Below are 14,170 nucleotides of genomic sequence, written 5' to 3' on the forward strand. Positions count from 1 at the left end.
ATAAATATTTTCTTAGTTAATATTAGATAGCCGTCTCATTAACAAAAAATTTTCTGCACTTGCATGAATCCAGATGTCCCGGTCGAATCATTATTAGTGGCAACATCAACAATATAGTTATCTATTATTTTACCGAGTAATAGCACAACAAATAGATTTTGTATTATTGGTGTTCCTCGCAAATAATGTTACACGAAAGTGCAATGCTTCATAATCTTGATGTTGATGGTCCCTTCAATATTTTCTCTAACTTGTTTTGAGACGAAAATATTTTCTATAACTAGTATTAATTACCATCCACGTATATTAACACGTCCATCACAAAAAAAGTAATAGCAGAAAAAAATGAAAAAAATATTTTCTAAATGTCAGAGTACATTATATTTTATTTTCCAACTGTGAACAAAAGGGGTGAGCGTTTGCTTAGCTATATCATAACTTGTTCAGTGTATTCTAAATTTCCACATGGATGATGCTAATATATTTGGCAACTTGTTACACGCGATTAATCACAGATTTAGAAAATTCTTCTCAAGGTGAGAGTGCTTGCTGTTGTTTGGCCGCTTTGGCTATGTAGGAATGATAAGGTTTTCAACGATAAAAGCATTTCTCTTATGCAGGTTATCTACAGATGTATCGGTACGCTCTGTTTATGGTCATCTCTACAACATGTGGTGAATCGAGACCTACTTACGGAGGTGTGTACATGATTCGAAAACACGGCGAATGATACTTTTACCCGACATGAATGGCAACATGATCTTAGGATTGGCCCGTGGATTATGTGTCATACAGTCTTATATTTACTTGTATTTCGCCTTTCTCTTTTTTAGTTTGGACTTGGTTTGATTGTGTGCATCTTAGTTATACAGAAATCAGGTGTAGCATTTAAACCTTTTAACTAATAAAGTCGTCCCTTATCGGGAAAAAATGGTACGTGTGGTATAGTATTTTTTGACAAATCTGGCCCCTTTGCACGACTTGAGGCATGTCTGGCCCTTGGGTAAAACTAATTCGAAATCTGGCCCCTGGGGTCGGTGCCATATAGCATGGAGCCGAAGTTGTACATGTCGGCGCCACACTACACGGAGCCGGCATATACAAGTTCGGCGCCGTGCTACATGGAGCCGATCTTAGATGGGCCCACAGAAACCCAAAGGGCCAGATTTGCTTGGCTCCACCTAGTATGGCGCCGAACTTGTACATCTCGGCGCCATGTAGTGTGGCGCCGACATGTACAACTTCGGCGCCATGCTATGTGGCGCCGACCCCGGGGTCCAGATTCCAAATTAATTTTGCCCAAGGGCCAGATGTGCATCAAGTCGTTCAAAAGGGCCAGATTTGTCAAAAAATATTGGTATATGTGATGTTCTTGGTGTGGTCAAGACTGTTAAAACTTAAGCAGTGCTACATTCGACGCGCTAAGAGCATCTCCAGCCGGGCCCCCAACAGGCCCCCCCAGGCAACTTTTTCGGCGCCGGCGCCGAAAAAACGCCCCAGTCGGGCCCCCAGGACGCCGAAATCCGCCGGCTCGGCCCGTTTTTAGGTCCGGCGATCGCAGGCCGAACCCGGCGCACTGGGGGCGCTCGGGGGCTCCGGCGCGAGGGAAAAGCATGTCTGGCCCACACCGTCAAGCGAAAAGTCAAGTGTTTCTTCCAGATTCGCCACCCACCCCCCGCGCGCTCGGCCGCCAACCGGCTGATCCCGGCGCCGCCCGCCGCCCGCCACCGCTAGATAGCCTATCCCCGCCTGAAAAAGATTAGAGGTTTCGCCGAGGCAGCCTCTCCACCACCGGCTGGGCGATTTTTTTGGCGTTTCCGGCCGCGAAGGGGCGGCGTAGCGGCGGGTACGCGCCCGCAAGGTGTTCGGCGATTTGCCTGCCTCGGCAATGGACTCGGACGACGAGGAAGCGCTCGCCGCGCTGCTAGAGGAGGAAGCCGAGGCCGACGTCCAGGAAGAGGAACATCTCATGGTCCTTGCCGCCCTCGCCGACCTGCTGGCGAGCAATGAAAAGCCGCGGCGAGGTGGCTCGGCGTCGAGGCAGATGAAAGCAAAGAGCCGACATCGTCTCGAGGGCTACTGCATGCTCTACTCCGACTACTTCGCCGACGCTCCACTGCACGGCGACAAAACATTTTAGCGCCGTTATCGGATGAGCCGAAAGCTTTTCCTCAGGATTGTGAATTCCATCCGGGAGTTCGACAACTACTTCACGTGCAAGAAGGATTGCACCGGCAAACTTGGATTCACCTCAATCCAGAAGTGCACGACAGCGATGAGGATGCTTGCATACGGAGCTACCAGTGATTCACTCGACGACTATGGGCGCATGGCCGAGTCCATCAACATTGGGTGTTTCTACAAGTTCTGTCGGGCAGTGGTGGCAGTGTTTGGACCGCAATACTTGCGAACACCCAATGCGGAAGACACTGCTCGGATCCTAGCACAGAATGCAGTAAGAGGATTTCCTGGGATGCTTGGAAGCATCCACTGCATGCATTGGAAATGGAAGAACTGCCCATTTGCTTGGCAGGGGATGTACAAAGGCGCCAAAGGCGGTTGCAGTGTGGTACTTGAAGCGGTGGCAACACAAGACCTCTGGATTTGGCACTCCTTCTTTGGTATGCCAGGAACTCACAATGACATCAACGTGCTGTAGTGCTCCCTTGTCTTTGCCAAGCTTGTTGAAGGTCATTCTCCTCCGGTGAACTTCGAGGTCAATGGGCGGCACTACAACAAGGGGTACTACGACCTAGCTGATGGCATCTATCCGAGATGGTCTACATTTGTGAAGACTATCTCAAACGTTGTGCTAGGAGGCAAGAAGTCCCACTTTGCCAAGGTGCGGGAGGCTTGCAGGGAGGATGTCGAGCGGGCATTTGGTGTGCTCTAATCTCGATTTGCTGTTGTCCGGTACCCTGCTCAGACCTGGTCGAAAAATCAAATGTGGGAGATCATGACTTGCTGTGTCATCTTGCACAACATGATCATCGAGAGCGAGCAGGAAGAGACAGTGTTTGACACTGAACCATACTACAGGCAAGGTCCTCTAGCCGAAGTTGATCACCAGCTACCGGCAATCTGGACTGCCTACCTCGGTATGCGTCAGGAGATCTGAGACTAAACCCGGGCCAACGTCGGGCCGGGCCGGGCTTGTAAAAGCCCGACCTTCATTTCTCAAGCCCGAGCCCGGCCCGAAGCCTGAAATACTCCCTATTTTCAAGTCCGAGCCCAGCCCGAAATCAAGCCCAAAGCCCGAAAGTCCGGCCCAAACGCTGTTTTTTAGTACGCGCACGTGCAAGCCCGGCCCGAAGCCCGAAAACCCGGCCCGAAATACAGAAAAATTGAAGCCCGAGCCCGGCCCGAACTATGTTTCGGGCTGCAAAACAAAGCCCGAGCCCGGCCCGAATGTCATGCCCGGCCCGGGTTTTTCGGGCCGGGTCGTCGGGCCGGGCTACCATGCCCGGGTTTATCCGAGACCCACAAGTGCATCATCAACTGCAGCAGGATCTGGTGGAGCACCTATGGAGGATCAAGGGCGACGCCTAGCTCGATGTGTGATGAGTTTTTATTTGTTGAACTATATAATTTGTATTGAACTATTTGTTGTTGCACTATTTTATTGAATTATTTGATTTTCTATGATGAACTATGTGATAAAAAAATTATTTATACTGAGAATTCAACGCTAAACCACCCCGAATATGGGCCGTTTCTCACCGATATCGGGCCATTTTTCTATTTGCATAGCTCATCAGAATTGCTGGAAGCCGCAGCACGTAAGAATGGAAGATTTCGCATATTTGGCTTTTGAAAAAAGGCACCGACCACAGGTATGCACGTGCGACCAATTTCCCATAGCACTCCTATTTGACCGATCCATGACTGAAGATACATTCCTTGGGATTTTCGATTTCCCTGCCTATGATCTGACTGTCTGCGAGTAACTTGTTAGTTTGTTCGATTGGAAATTCACTTTAAAAAACTGCTCGTGTTCATTCTGAATTATTATCGTTAAATTTGAATGGGAAATAGTACTTTTCGGGCAAAGCAACTTTCGTACTGTCGATGATAAACGTGCGCTCCGTGAATGTCACTACCTTTGTAGACTTAATATAATTATATTATATTACTGTTCTGATCTGTTTATTATTTTCACATCTTATGCAGAAAAAGAGCAAAGATTCGGTCAGCAAGCGCGCGCGCTCTCTCTCTCTCACTCTCTCTCCGTCCAGAATTACTTATTGCGGAAATGAATATATCTAGACATATTTTTAATTTTAGATACATCCATTTTTATTCATTTCTGCAATAACCATTTTGGGACGAAGAGAGCATAAAATACGTTATCACATACACATGGTTTCTTTTACAAATTGACAAGTTTAATAGTTTGTTTTTTAGAATACGACTTTAATAGGTTGATACAATCATACAAATGTTGTTTTAGTTGGCTGATGTGGATGTGCTCATTTTCCTCTTGGCGTTGAAGTTGTGATGTTTCTCCCCGCAAGCCAATTTTATTGGGCCAGATGCTTGTGCCTACCAATGACTGTTTGCGCCAAAGGTTGAACTAATTTTTAGTACTACTGTAGAAAACACCTTGAGTCTTTCAAATTATTTTGTACGGAACCATCAAGTTTTTTTTCCACATGGAGTATTGGACTTTCTTATAGTATTGTTTGCTTATGCAAGCATGCACTTTTGGCTTAGGAAAAACGAGGGAATTGCACAAACCACCACCAATTGGGGCTAGTGTGCACAAAACACCTACTATACAGGTTTGTTGCGAGAAACACTGTATATTGGTGTAATACATTGCAGATAGGTCTAATATAGTGCTTAGATACATTTGCATAATTTCAGATAAATAGGTCCCGCCTGTAAGGGCAATTTCAACCGACCGATGCAAACGGACGTGATTTTTATTCGCTTTTATGAGTTTGGGTCAGCCGAACAGACACGCGTGTCCGGTTTTTGATTTGGGTCATTTGATGTGCCCACTGTGGCCGACGCATTTGTCCGCGTGGTATTAAATAAACTAAATTGACACACAAAATATTTAAATTTAAATCATGCAAATTAATAAAACATAATTAAACATTAAAACCGCCGGCCGGTCGTGGAGAGCTCGAGTGCCTCCTCTAGACCAGGCGTGTGAGACTAGTCATATTATTCTGTGATGGTTGTATTGGCCATATGACGACTACTTTGCTGTAGTGTCCACATAGCAACTACTTGGATGCTAAAATCTAATGGCAACAATATCTATCATGTTTTTGGTGATGTTGCTCACATGCTGAACTTGTTTCATTCAAATTTCGGTTCAAAATCTAACAATTTTAGAAAATTTGAAAAAAGAACATTCAGTAAATTTCACATGTCTACAGTACCCTTCTGGGAAAGTTTTACCCATTTGGACCAATGGTTTGCTAGATGGTGGAAGTTTTAGTTTGCCCATACTATTTTTTGGTTCAAATTTTGACATTTTCAGAAAAATGAGAAACAAATCCAGTAAATACTCATGTATTCAATATTAATTTGGAAAAGTTTCGGCTCAATTGGACCACATGTTTGGGAGATAATACAGTCTAATATGTTGGCTGATGTGACCGGTTTTTCTTGCCACATGTACACTTACAAGCGGGACCCATCTGTCTTAAATTATGTTAATGTATCCAAACACTAGATTAGACTTAACTGCAAGTATTACACCGATATGTGGTGTTTTCTGCAACAAACCTGTATAGTAGGTGTCCTGTGCAACACTAGCCCCAATAACTGGTGGTTTGTGCAATTCCCTCTAGGGAAAACAATGAACTTCTGGATCAGTGAGGGGGCACTAGGAAAATATTATCCAGTAGAATTTCAAAAGGAGAAGTTTTTCTGTATTAAATAAGTCCAATGCTTTTTTATATGATTAATTTCATTACGCCTAAATTAAACTTCCTACGGCCGCTTTGTCTAATTTTGTCAGTTTGGCTATTTTTGTCACTGCTTGAAATGTTGACCTTTTTTATAAAATCTTTTTGGATCTTTTTCTGACATAAATTATGAAGTAGGAGTATATACGAAGATACCATCACAACGATGCAGAGGCCAGGTCAACCTCATTTAAAAAAAAATATCACTGCAGTATAAATTACAAAGAAACACATACAAATATTTATACAATCAGTGAACAACCTTGTATAAATTCATTGATTTGAGATTTTGGTATGGAAACCCCTTTGAGAAAGGGTAAAAACATGCACCAAAAAGAGTCATAATGTCTTCAGTTTGGGCAAAAACTTCCTAAATTTTTTGTCTGAAAAACAATAGTCACACAGACCGCCTACAGGTACTCTCATCATGTACTACGTTCCTAGTTAGAGAAGAAGAGGATTGCCATTTCAGCTATCCATCACAAGGAGCGGTTGATGAGGCCACGCACGACGACCAAACCCAGGAAGAGCAGGTGATCCGCTTCCGGGGCCACCTTCAGCGTCAGCACGTCCTCCCCGAGCACCACCCCCGCTGCCGTCTGCTTCCGCGCGACCTCCGCCACCACCGCGCCATCCACGCCGCGTACTCTGTACTCCGACTTGCGGGCAGAGCACCCGTCGATCGTGTAGCACGTCCCCGCGCCGCCGTGCATCGCCACGGCGGCTCCGCCCTTCTCGGCCCGCCGCACGCTGAACCACGGCGTCGCCTCCTCCTCCTGGCCGCCGTTGTGGGCGCAGCGACAAACTTCCCACCTCCTGACCATCCCGAAGCCCTTGCGTCTGATCCTGATGAGGGCGTTCCCCTGACGGTCCATGAAGAAGACCTCGCGGCCGCCCCTGCACCCGTAGTTGTCGACGCGGAAGGCGACGGCGCCGTCGGGGCCGTACACCGTGCAGCCGTTGCCGTTGAAGACCAGCGACTTCATCCACACCGTGTACGCCTGCTGGCTCGGGTGATCGTCGGAGGACGACGGTGAGGCCGCGGCAGTGAGAGGCTGGATCTTGGCCATGGACGAGAGAGATTGGTCTACTTTAACATTGAGATGAGATGAGCTAAGATGATTGGGATGATTGGCGTCAGTGGCTGGTTTGGCCTATTTATAGGTGCTTCTGCTTTGTTAACAAATGTGAGGGTGTCTGAATCATTAGCTTATGGCGCTGTACACGTCACTGGTTAGGATAGAATAGTGCTACACCGAAATTGTTTATGCTCCATCTAGTACTGCACTTGTCAGCATGCAGTTGCCGCCACGTTTATAGTGTGTTGTTTGTTTTGGCTAAAACCTTTTAGCATGATACAGCAATACGGAATAGCGATAGAGGTTAACAAAATTTTCAGAAATACTGCCTATATTTCTATTTACGATTTTGCTATTTCTCACGTACCTGAATTTTTTTGTCGCGTCAGTGATTTTCTTCTTCTTCCCAAGCGCACGAGATGTGGAGGTCCAACCTCGCTGTTTTTTTTAAAGGAGGATGAGTCCGGCCTCTGCATCTGGGAGATGCATGCGGCCACTTTATTGATTATTTTTGAGGACCTTACAAAGTATTACAATAATATGCCTGAATCCGCCATTTTGGCATCATATGCCACTACTCCTATCCATATGATGAAGGGGCGCTAGCTGGGCCAAATACCCAGTCCACTCACCTAAACCTATCATCAAAAGCCAGAAGCCCCAGCCGAGCCACATACCGGGTCTGGGGCATAAACTAGTCTGACGCACTTACATGTGTCGTCGCCGCCATCTTCCACTGGTCCGTCTTCAGAGCAGATATTGAGGCTTCTACCTTGTCAGGCCACTCTACCATCAACGCCACCATGACGCCAGACAGCAAACTCCTCCTGCGCGAGTCCATCACCGCGCATCGGGCGCCGAGTCTCCACCGTGCCACGCCGCCGAGATCCGCCGTCATCACTGTGTAGGATGAAGCACCGCTCCACCAAAAAAGGCGCCCACTGGTCCCTCGATCCCGTGTACGCCTCCAAGAATGACGCCCCCAAGGAGGAAACGACACCAACGCGCCGCTGTCATCTGATCTACTGATCTAGGCTTTCCCCCGGAGGTAGCGGATAGAGGTCTGGAGCTTCTCCACGGCGATGCCTTCAAGAAGGTAATGACACAAAAGAGTGCCGCCAACGCCGGTCTTGGCATCAAGCAGAGAACTAGGTTTTCACTTGGATCCGCTCGAGGAACCTCCATCAAGCATCGTGTGCACGGGTCGCCACCGATCTGAGCCTCCGCACATCGAGCAGGTCGCACCGGCCAGATCAGATCTGTCCTGAGGGCAAACCACACATGGCGCCGACCCAACCACCAGGCCCTCCATGCCGCCACCGCCGATCCCAGGTCAGATGGTCCGTCGCCGCTGACCCGGCCGCCGCCGCTGACCCGGCCGCCGCCGCTGAACGCAGCCAAGGCCGCTGCCCGAAGCAGGGCCAGCCGCCGCACCCGCCACCATCCGCCCTAGGCCGAGGCGGCCGCCGCACCGCCGCCGGTCAAGGCAGGCCTGCCACGCCACCAAGGCCAGATCAGCCGTGCCACCACACGTCGCGGGGCTCCGCACCGCCCCCATGGCGCATGAGAGAGGGAAGGCCCCCGCCACCGCCGTCAGTCCCCGGGCTATAGGCCGGCGGCGTCCTTCGACGGCGGCGGAGGGAGGGGTAGAAGGACGGGGAGCCCCCGGCGGCTAGGGTTGGGATCCCGCCCGAGTCGCCCGAGCGGGGGCGACGCGGGGGGTGCGGGCTAGAGAGATGTGAACATAACCTCGCTGTACAAGAACCAGCCCCACTATCTATCTTAGGGAGAGCGATAGCCTCATCATCCATCTTAATTAGGGGGAAGCTACATGCCCATTATCTAGCTTAGGGATGGGGGTGTAGGGGATCGATGTAGTTGTTCACTAGTGCAGCGGGGTTTAGAGGAGTGGCCGGGCTGGCGGCCAACATGGCGGTGGGGAGAGGTCAAGGAGAGGGCAGAGCAGCAAGGCGGCAATTGCCGCCAGCCGTGGGGGAGGGCGGTGGCAGGCGGTTAGGCCTGGATTGGCCGACAGTTGCATGAGGAAGAAGGAGGATGTTGAAGATGAACAGTGCTTGATCTATTTCCATCGATTGAATGGAAATCTATTGGCCATTAATGAAAGTGACTGATAAAACATGTTTTTTCCTAGGTGCATGTGAAATAAGAATGCATGTACATGTGGCGGAACAGTTTAAAGTGTGGCTTCTTCATTTGCACACATGTTATAGCTTCCAAAGTTTGTAAGAATAGAAATGTTCACTACTCCTACAGTCCTACTTACCATATACATATGTTCAAAGGAAAAAAAACCTGTAGGATTAGGGTCTGGTTGGACTAGGTCTAAATAACAAGCAATCCAAGCAGGCTCAGGTGTAAATTTTGTGTGCTGCCCAAGAAACAAACACACAAAAAATATCCACTCAGTCCAAGCACCATCACATTGAATTTGCAAATGCATGTGAGAAGGGAGGACTGGAGTGATCGATACATGCAACATGGCACTGAACGCTCTGGCTCTGCAACATACAAATACATCAACTGTTCCAACACATGAAGCTGGAACTTGGATCCAATATCCAAGCCGCAATGTGTAGCATGCGCGATTACTTGGACCTCAACATTAATGATGGAAGTGTCCTACATATTCTTCTATTTGATGAGCATCTAATCTATAAAGCAGGTCCGACACGTACGTACACACAACGAAACGATGATAGGTAGTGATCCAAAAGATTTTATAAAAGTTTACAGAGGGAGTACTCCTTGTTGCATTGCATCTACTTAAGCTGCTAGCTAAGAAAAGCTAGCTAGGTTTAGCTAAAAGATCGATCTAATCCCCATTCTTGTGTTTTGTTCCCTTCTGTTTTCTCTAATGTCACTCCACGCAGCTAGAGCCGCAATACACACCATGAACTAATTCTTTTACAACAACAGTTATCCACACATGGCAATTGACAGAGTACCAGAAAAATAAGCTCCATTCATAGTTTTCCATGATCTAACTAGATTAGTGCGCATGAGTTTGTTTCCTGCATGCTAATGGCGGTTTGTGCTGATGACCTAATTAAAATGGATGTGGATGCCTTTGCATGCATGGTGCTGAACATATTTATATGGTTGCTTAGCCCAACTCAGAAGAGCAACGAGATGAAGTGTTAAACAAAGGAATGGCATGCCACGGAATCGGGAGCCTTGTGCAGATCAGCAACTCTGCTAATAATGGAACATAAACTATATCATTTGGACGGGAGACTTCTGAATATCATTTTCATTTGTTAATCACAGAGCTAATTAGTTGGAGATAGCACACGGTGCGTACGTATGTGATACACTATTTTAAGAGAGAGAGAGAGAGAGAGAGAGAGAGAGAGAGAGAATCTTGAGAAGGTGAGCTTGCTGACTGAATCGATGCGCTTTCTCTGCAAGATATGGAAATAAAAAAAAACAGAAAATGACACCTCATCGATTGGATCAAAATAGTTCTAGCACAAGTCTATGACGGTAGTGACGTCCGCGGAGAGCGCACGTTTATCATCAAAAAGCATTGTGCTTCGGAGCCTTCAGTTGCTTGCCTGCAGAGTATGAATTTCGTGCAAACAATTTTTGTTGTTAACAGTTTAGGATGAAACATGCCCAACTAAAACACGAAATTGGTTTGAAACAAACTAGCAGATTTAAATACTTTGGTCGTTCAGCTAGCGCTCAGTAGAGAAAATTCCAAGGAAATTATGCTTAACGATAAGGGGGGCGTGTTGGCTCTTGAGTCAATTTTGTCTATAAGAGCATTACTAGTAGAACCCTCAAACCCTCAAACCCTTATAGCAGTTTTAAGGGTTGAGAAGTGCTAGTTTTTGACACTTTTAAGGGTTGAAAAACAGGGGCAAAGACTAGAACCCTCAAACCCAACCCTTAAACTGCTTTAAGGGTTGGATTTGAGGGTTCTAGTCTTTGCCTCACCCCCAACATTTAAAACTGTCATTTCATATATCGCACATTTCATCATATGACATATCACAAATTCCATCACATTTGACATAAAACAATAGTTATTATTACAACACCGAATAAAACAATAATCATTCAAATTATTACAACAATGTTTGAGCAAATTACACTAATTGTTCGAATCAAATAGGACATAGAAAAGTAAACCAAAGATACATCATGGGCCAATGCGCCGCCCATCCAACTGCCAGTGGTGCTCTACTAGATCATCCCGGAGCCGACCATGAGTGGTTGCATCCTCAATCTCACGATGTGCTTGAAGAAAAGCGTGTATGCGAGAAGGGTTTCTTTCCGGTTGCACACGGGTACCAACATTGTCATAGAAACAAGGGAGGTTTAACCCTCTCTCATCCTCTAGGATCATGTTGTGTAGAATCACACAACATTTCATGATGTTCACCAAGGTTTTTTTGTCCCAAAACCGAGCTGGACCACGAACTATGGCAAACCTTGCTTGCAAAACACCGAAAGCTCTCTCAATATCCTTGCGGGCTGCCTCTTGTGCCTTGGTGAAATGAGCCTCTTTTCTTGTTAAGGGCACCCCATTTTTCTCCTTGATGGACTTCACAAGAGTTGCCCATTCGGGATAGATGCCATCGGTGAGATAGTATCCCATTGAGTACTCATTGTCCATGATTTTGTAGTTGCAAGCTGGAGCATCCCCAGAAATTAATCTTTTGAACAAAGGAGATCTATTGAGGATATTGATATCATCGAGTGTTCCCGGCAACCCAAAGAATGCATGCCAAATCCATGTGTCCTGAGATGCTACGGCCTCAAGCACAATGGTAGCATCGCGGCTTTTACCGCAATACATTCCGTGCCATGCCTTTGGGCAATTTTTCCACCTCCAATGCATGCAATCAAGACTACCAAGCATCCCCAGCCATCCCCTTTTTTCATTCATTTCCATTAATCTCTTTGTATCTTCCTCGTTTGGTGCCCGAAGATACTGCTCACCGTACAACCGGATGACCAACTTGGCAAACCTACGGACTGATTCCGTAGTTGTATCTTGCCCAATGCGAAGATACTCGTCGGTATAATCCGCGGGTATGCCATAAGCGAGTACCCGCATTGCCGCCGATATCTTTTGATATGCACTAAACCCCATGATACCGGCGGCGGATCTACGACGTTTAAAGTAATAGGAGGCGGCCTCACAATCGGTGACAATCTTCACAAACAAACTACGCCGCATTCGGTACCTTCTGCGGAAGAGACGAGGAGGGTATGTAGGTACCTACGCGAAGTAGTCTTCCATCAAATGCTCGTGTCCGAGAGCGCGGTTCCGGTAGATGGTGACTCGCCCCATCTTCGACCCTCTCCTCTGATCCATCAGCTTCACGCGGTTTTCAAACGATTGCACGTCGATGAGGAGGCTCATCATCTCGACGTCGTCGTCTTGCAACAACTCATCAATGTCGGAATCATCGGATGTCGACCAATCCGACGAATCGGACATCGAGTCCATGGCAACGTCATCGTTGTTCATCTCCATCTACAAAAAGCATTCAATATTTAGTGCTACAAATTGAAACAATAAAGAAAATGAAACAAAAAAGAAAAAAAAATAAACATACCTTCGGGCGAGGCCGAGGCGGGCAGGGGCGCGGCAGAGGTGGGTTGGGGAGGACGCGGCGGGGCGGAGGCCGGGGAAGACCGCGGCGGGGAGGACGCACGGCGGCCGGCGTCGGGGAAGACCGCGGCGGGGCGGAGGGCGGGCAGGGGCGGCGATCCGCGCGGAGAGGAGGAGGCGCGGCCGTCCAGGGCCGGGGATGGACGCGGCGGGGCGGAGGCCGGGGAAGACCGCGGCGGGGAGGACGCGCTGCGGCCGGCGTCGGGGAAGACCGCGGCGGGGCGGAGGGCGGGCAGGGGCGGCGATCCGCGCGGAGAGGAGGAGGCGCGGCCGTCCGGGGCCGGGGATGGACGCGGCCGAGGCGTGAGGCGCCGGCGGGACGGCGGGGACGGCGGGCGGGCGGTCGGATCCGCGCGGCGGCGGCGGCGCGGAGGTTGGGGAGGATGAAACTTCCCTCCCGCGCGTCGTTGCTACGATTTGGGGGTCGACCCCTGTTTTCCTCCCAAGCCCTCACTTCTACAGGTTGGAGATGTGTTTCCGGGTTGGGCCTCTAAAAAAATTTTAGGGTCTAATGGTTAAAGGGGTCTAGTCTACGCACTTTTTTCTGTCCAAACTGTAAAAAAGCAGTTATTTTTACATATTTGGGGGTTTAGGGGTACTACTAGAGATGCTCTAAGAATGTTATTTGTCCCGGTTTCAGGGAAGCTGTCTTTCAAGCATGAAAAAGAATTAAAACTTCAATTGTGATATAGTACTACGTACCGTGTGAAGGTGTTCATATTCTCTGGAAGAAAAGACGTCAAGCTTCTATATATACCTGACGTGTAAGAAGGAAGAATTGTTTAATGTATTCTTCTTTTGGGCTTAGGTTGGAAAAAGAATATGTGAAGTGTGGAGCAGCTGATCTCTGGAACAAGACGCGCAGAAGTCTCAACTGTAGTGTATCGAGTGCAGCACTGCTCACGTTTGAACAGATTCTCACCGCAACAAGAACGTGCAAATGGAAGAGCATCATTCACGTATAGATGCTCCAGCGGCAAGATACACGTGTACAGAGTGTACAGTCAATGTACTTGTGTAGCATCATCACTTTACAAAAGACAAACGAAGGGATGGACAGAGCTTGTAAAGTATCTGATTCTGATCCCTGCAGGTTTGCCATGTACTTAATCTTAAACATAGTTTAGTCGAATCACCACTTTGAACAATACATGTATCCCTAAAGAACTCATCGTTGACATACATCTAAACCGTATTATACTTAACGAGCACGTTGCCATGTCGCCCATAATTTTAATTATCAGAAAGACATGGAGGAACAGGTGCTTTCATAATGCTCCATGCATGTATAAATGAGAAACGTACTGCATGCAGTGCTCATCATCTCATATCGATCAAAACCGTATTATACTTCAGTGTTCGGAAGGAGCACAGGATTCTGAACAAGGACGGCCGGCGACACGGCAGTAGAGCCATCGTCAGGGTCGCCGCGATGGGAAGGCGTACACGATTTATGGTGCTTCGCACGGGTCCGAGTACTACAGAGTTAGCAACACTGACGCAGGGGACGACGCGGTCGT

At 47.9% G+C, this 14,170-nt stretch overlaps 1 protein-coding gene across 1 annotated transcript; it reads right to left on the reverse strand.

The window, feature by feature from the left end:
* Positions 1–6,185: 6,185 nt before the first annotated feature.
* LOC109758902 (protein LURP-one-related 11-like) lies at positions 6,186–7,037 on the reverse strand. Its single transcript, XM_020317761.3, has one exon. The coding sequence runs from the start codon at positions 6,992–6,994 to the stop codon at positions 6,404–6,406; it is 591 nt and encodes a 196-aa protein (XP_020173350.1). The 5' UTR covers positions 6,995–7,037; the 3' UTR covers positions 6,186–6,403.
* Between the last annotated feature and the right edge of the window lie 7,133 nt (positions 7,038–14,170).

Source organism: Aegilops tauschii, chromosome 3 (genome assembly GCF_002575655.3).
Source record: "Aegilops tauschii subsp. strangulata cultivar AL8/78 chromosome 3, Aet v6.0, whole genome shotgun sequence".
NCBI classification, from domain to species: Eukaryota; Viridiplantae; Streptophyta; class Magnoliopsida; order Poales; family Poaceae; genus Aegilops; species Aegilops tauschii.

What these genes read in the sequence shown, in the direction of transcription:
- LOC109758902 (XM_020317761.3), bottom strand. Translation starts at nt 6,994, where the DNA reads ATGGCCAAGATCCAGCCTCTCACTGCCGCGGCCTCACCGTCGTCCTCC.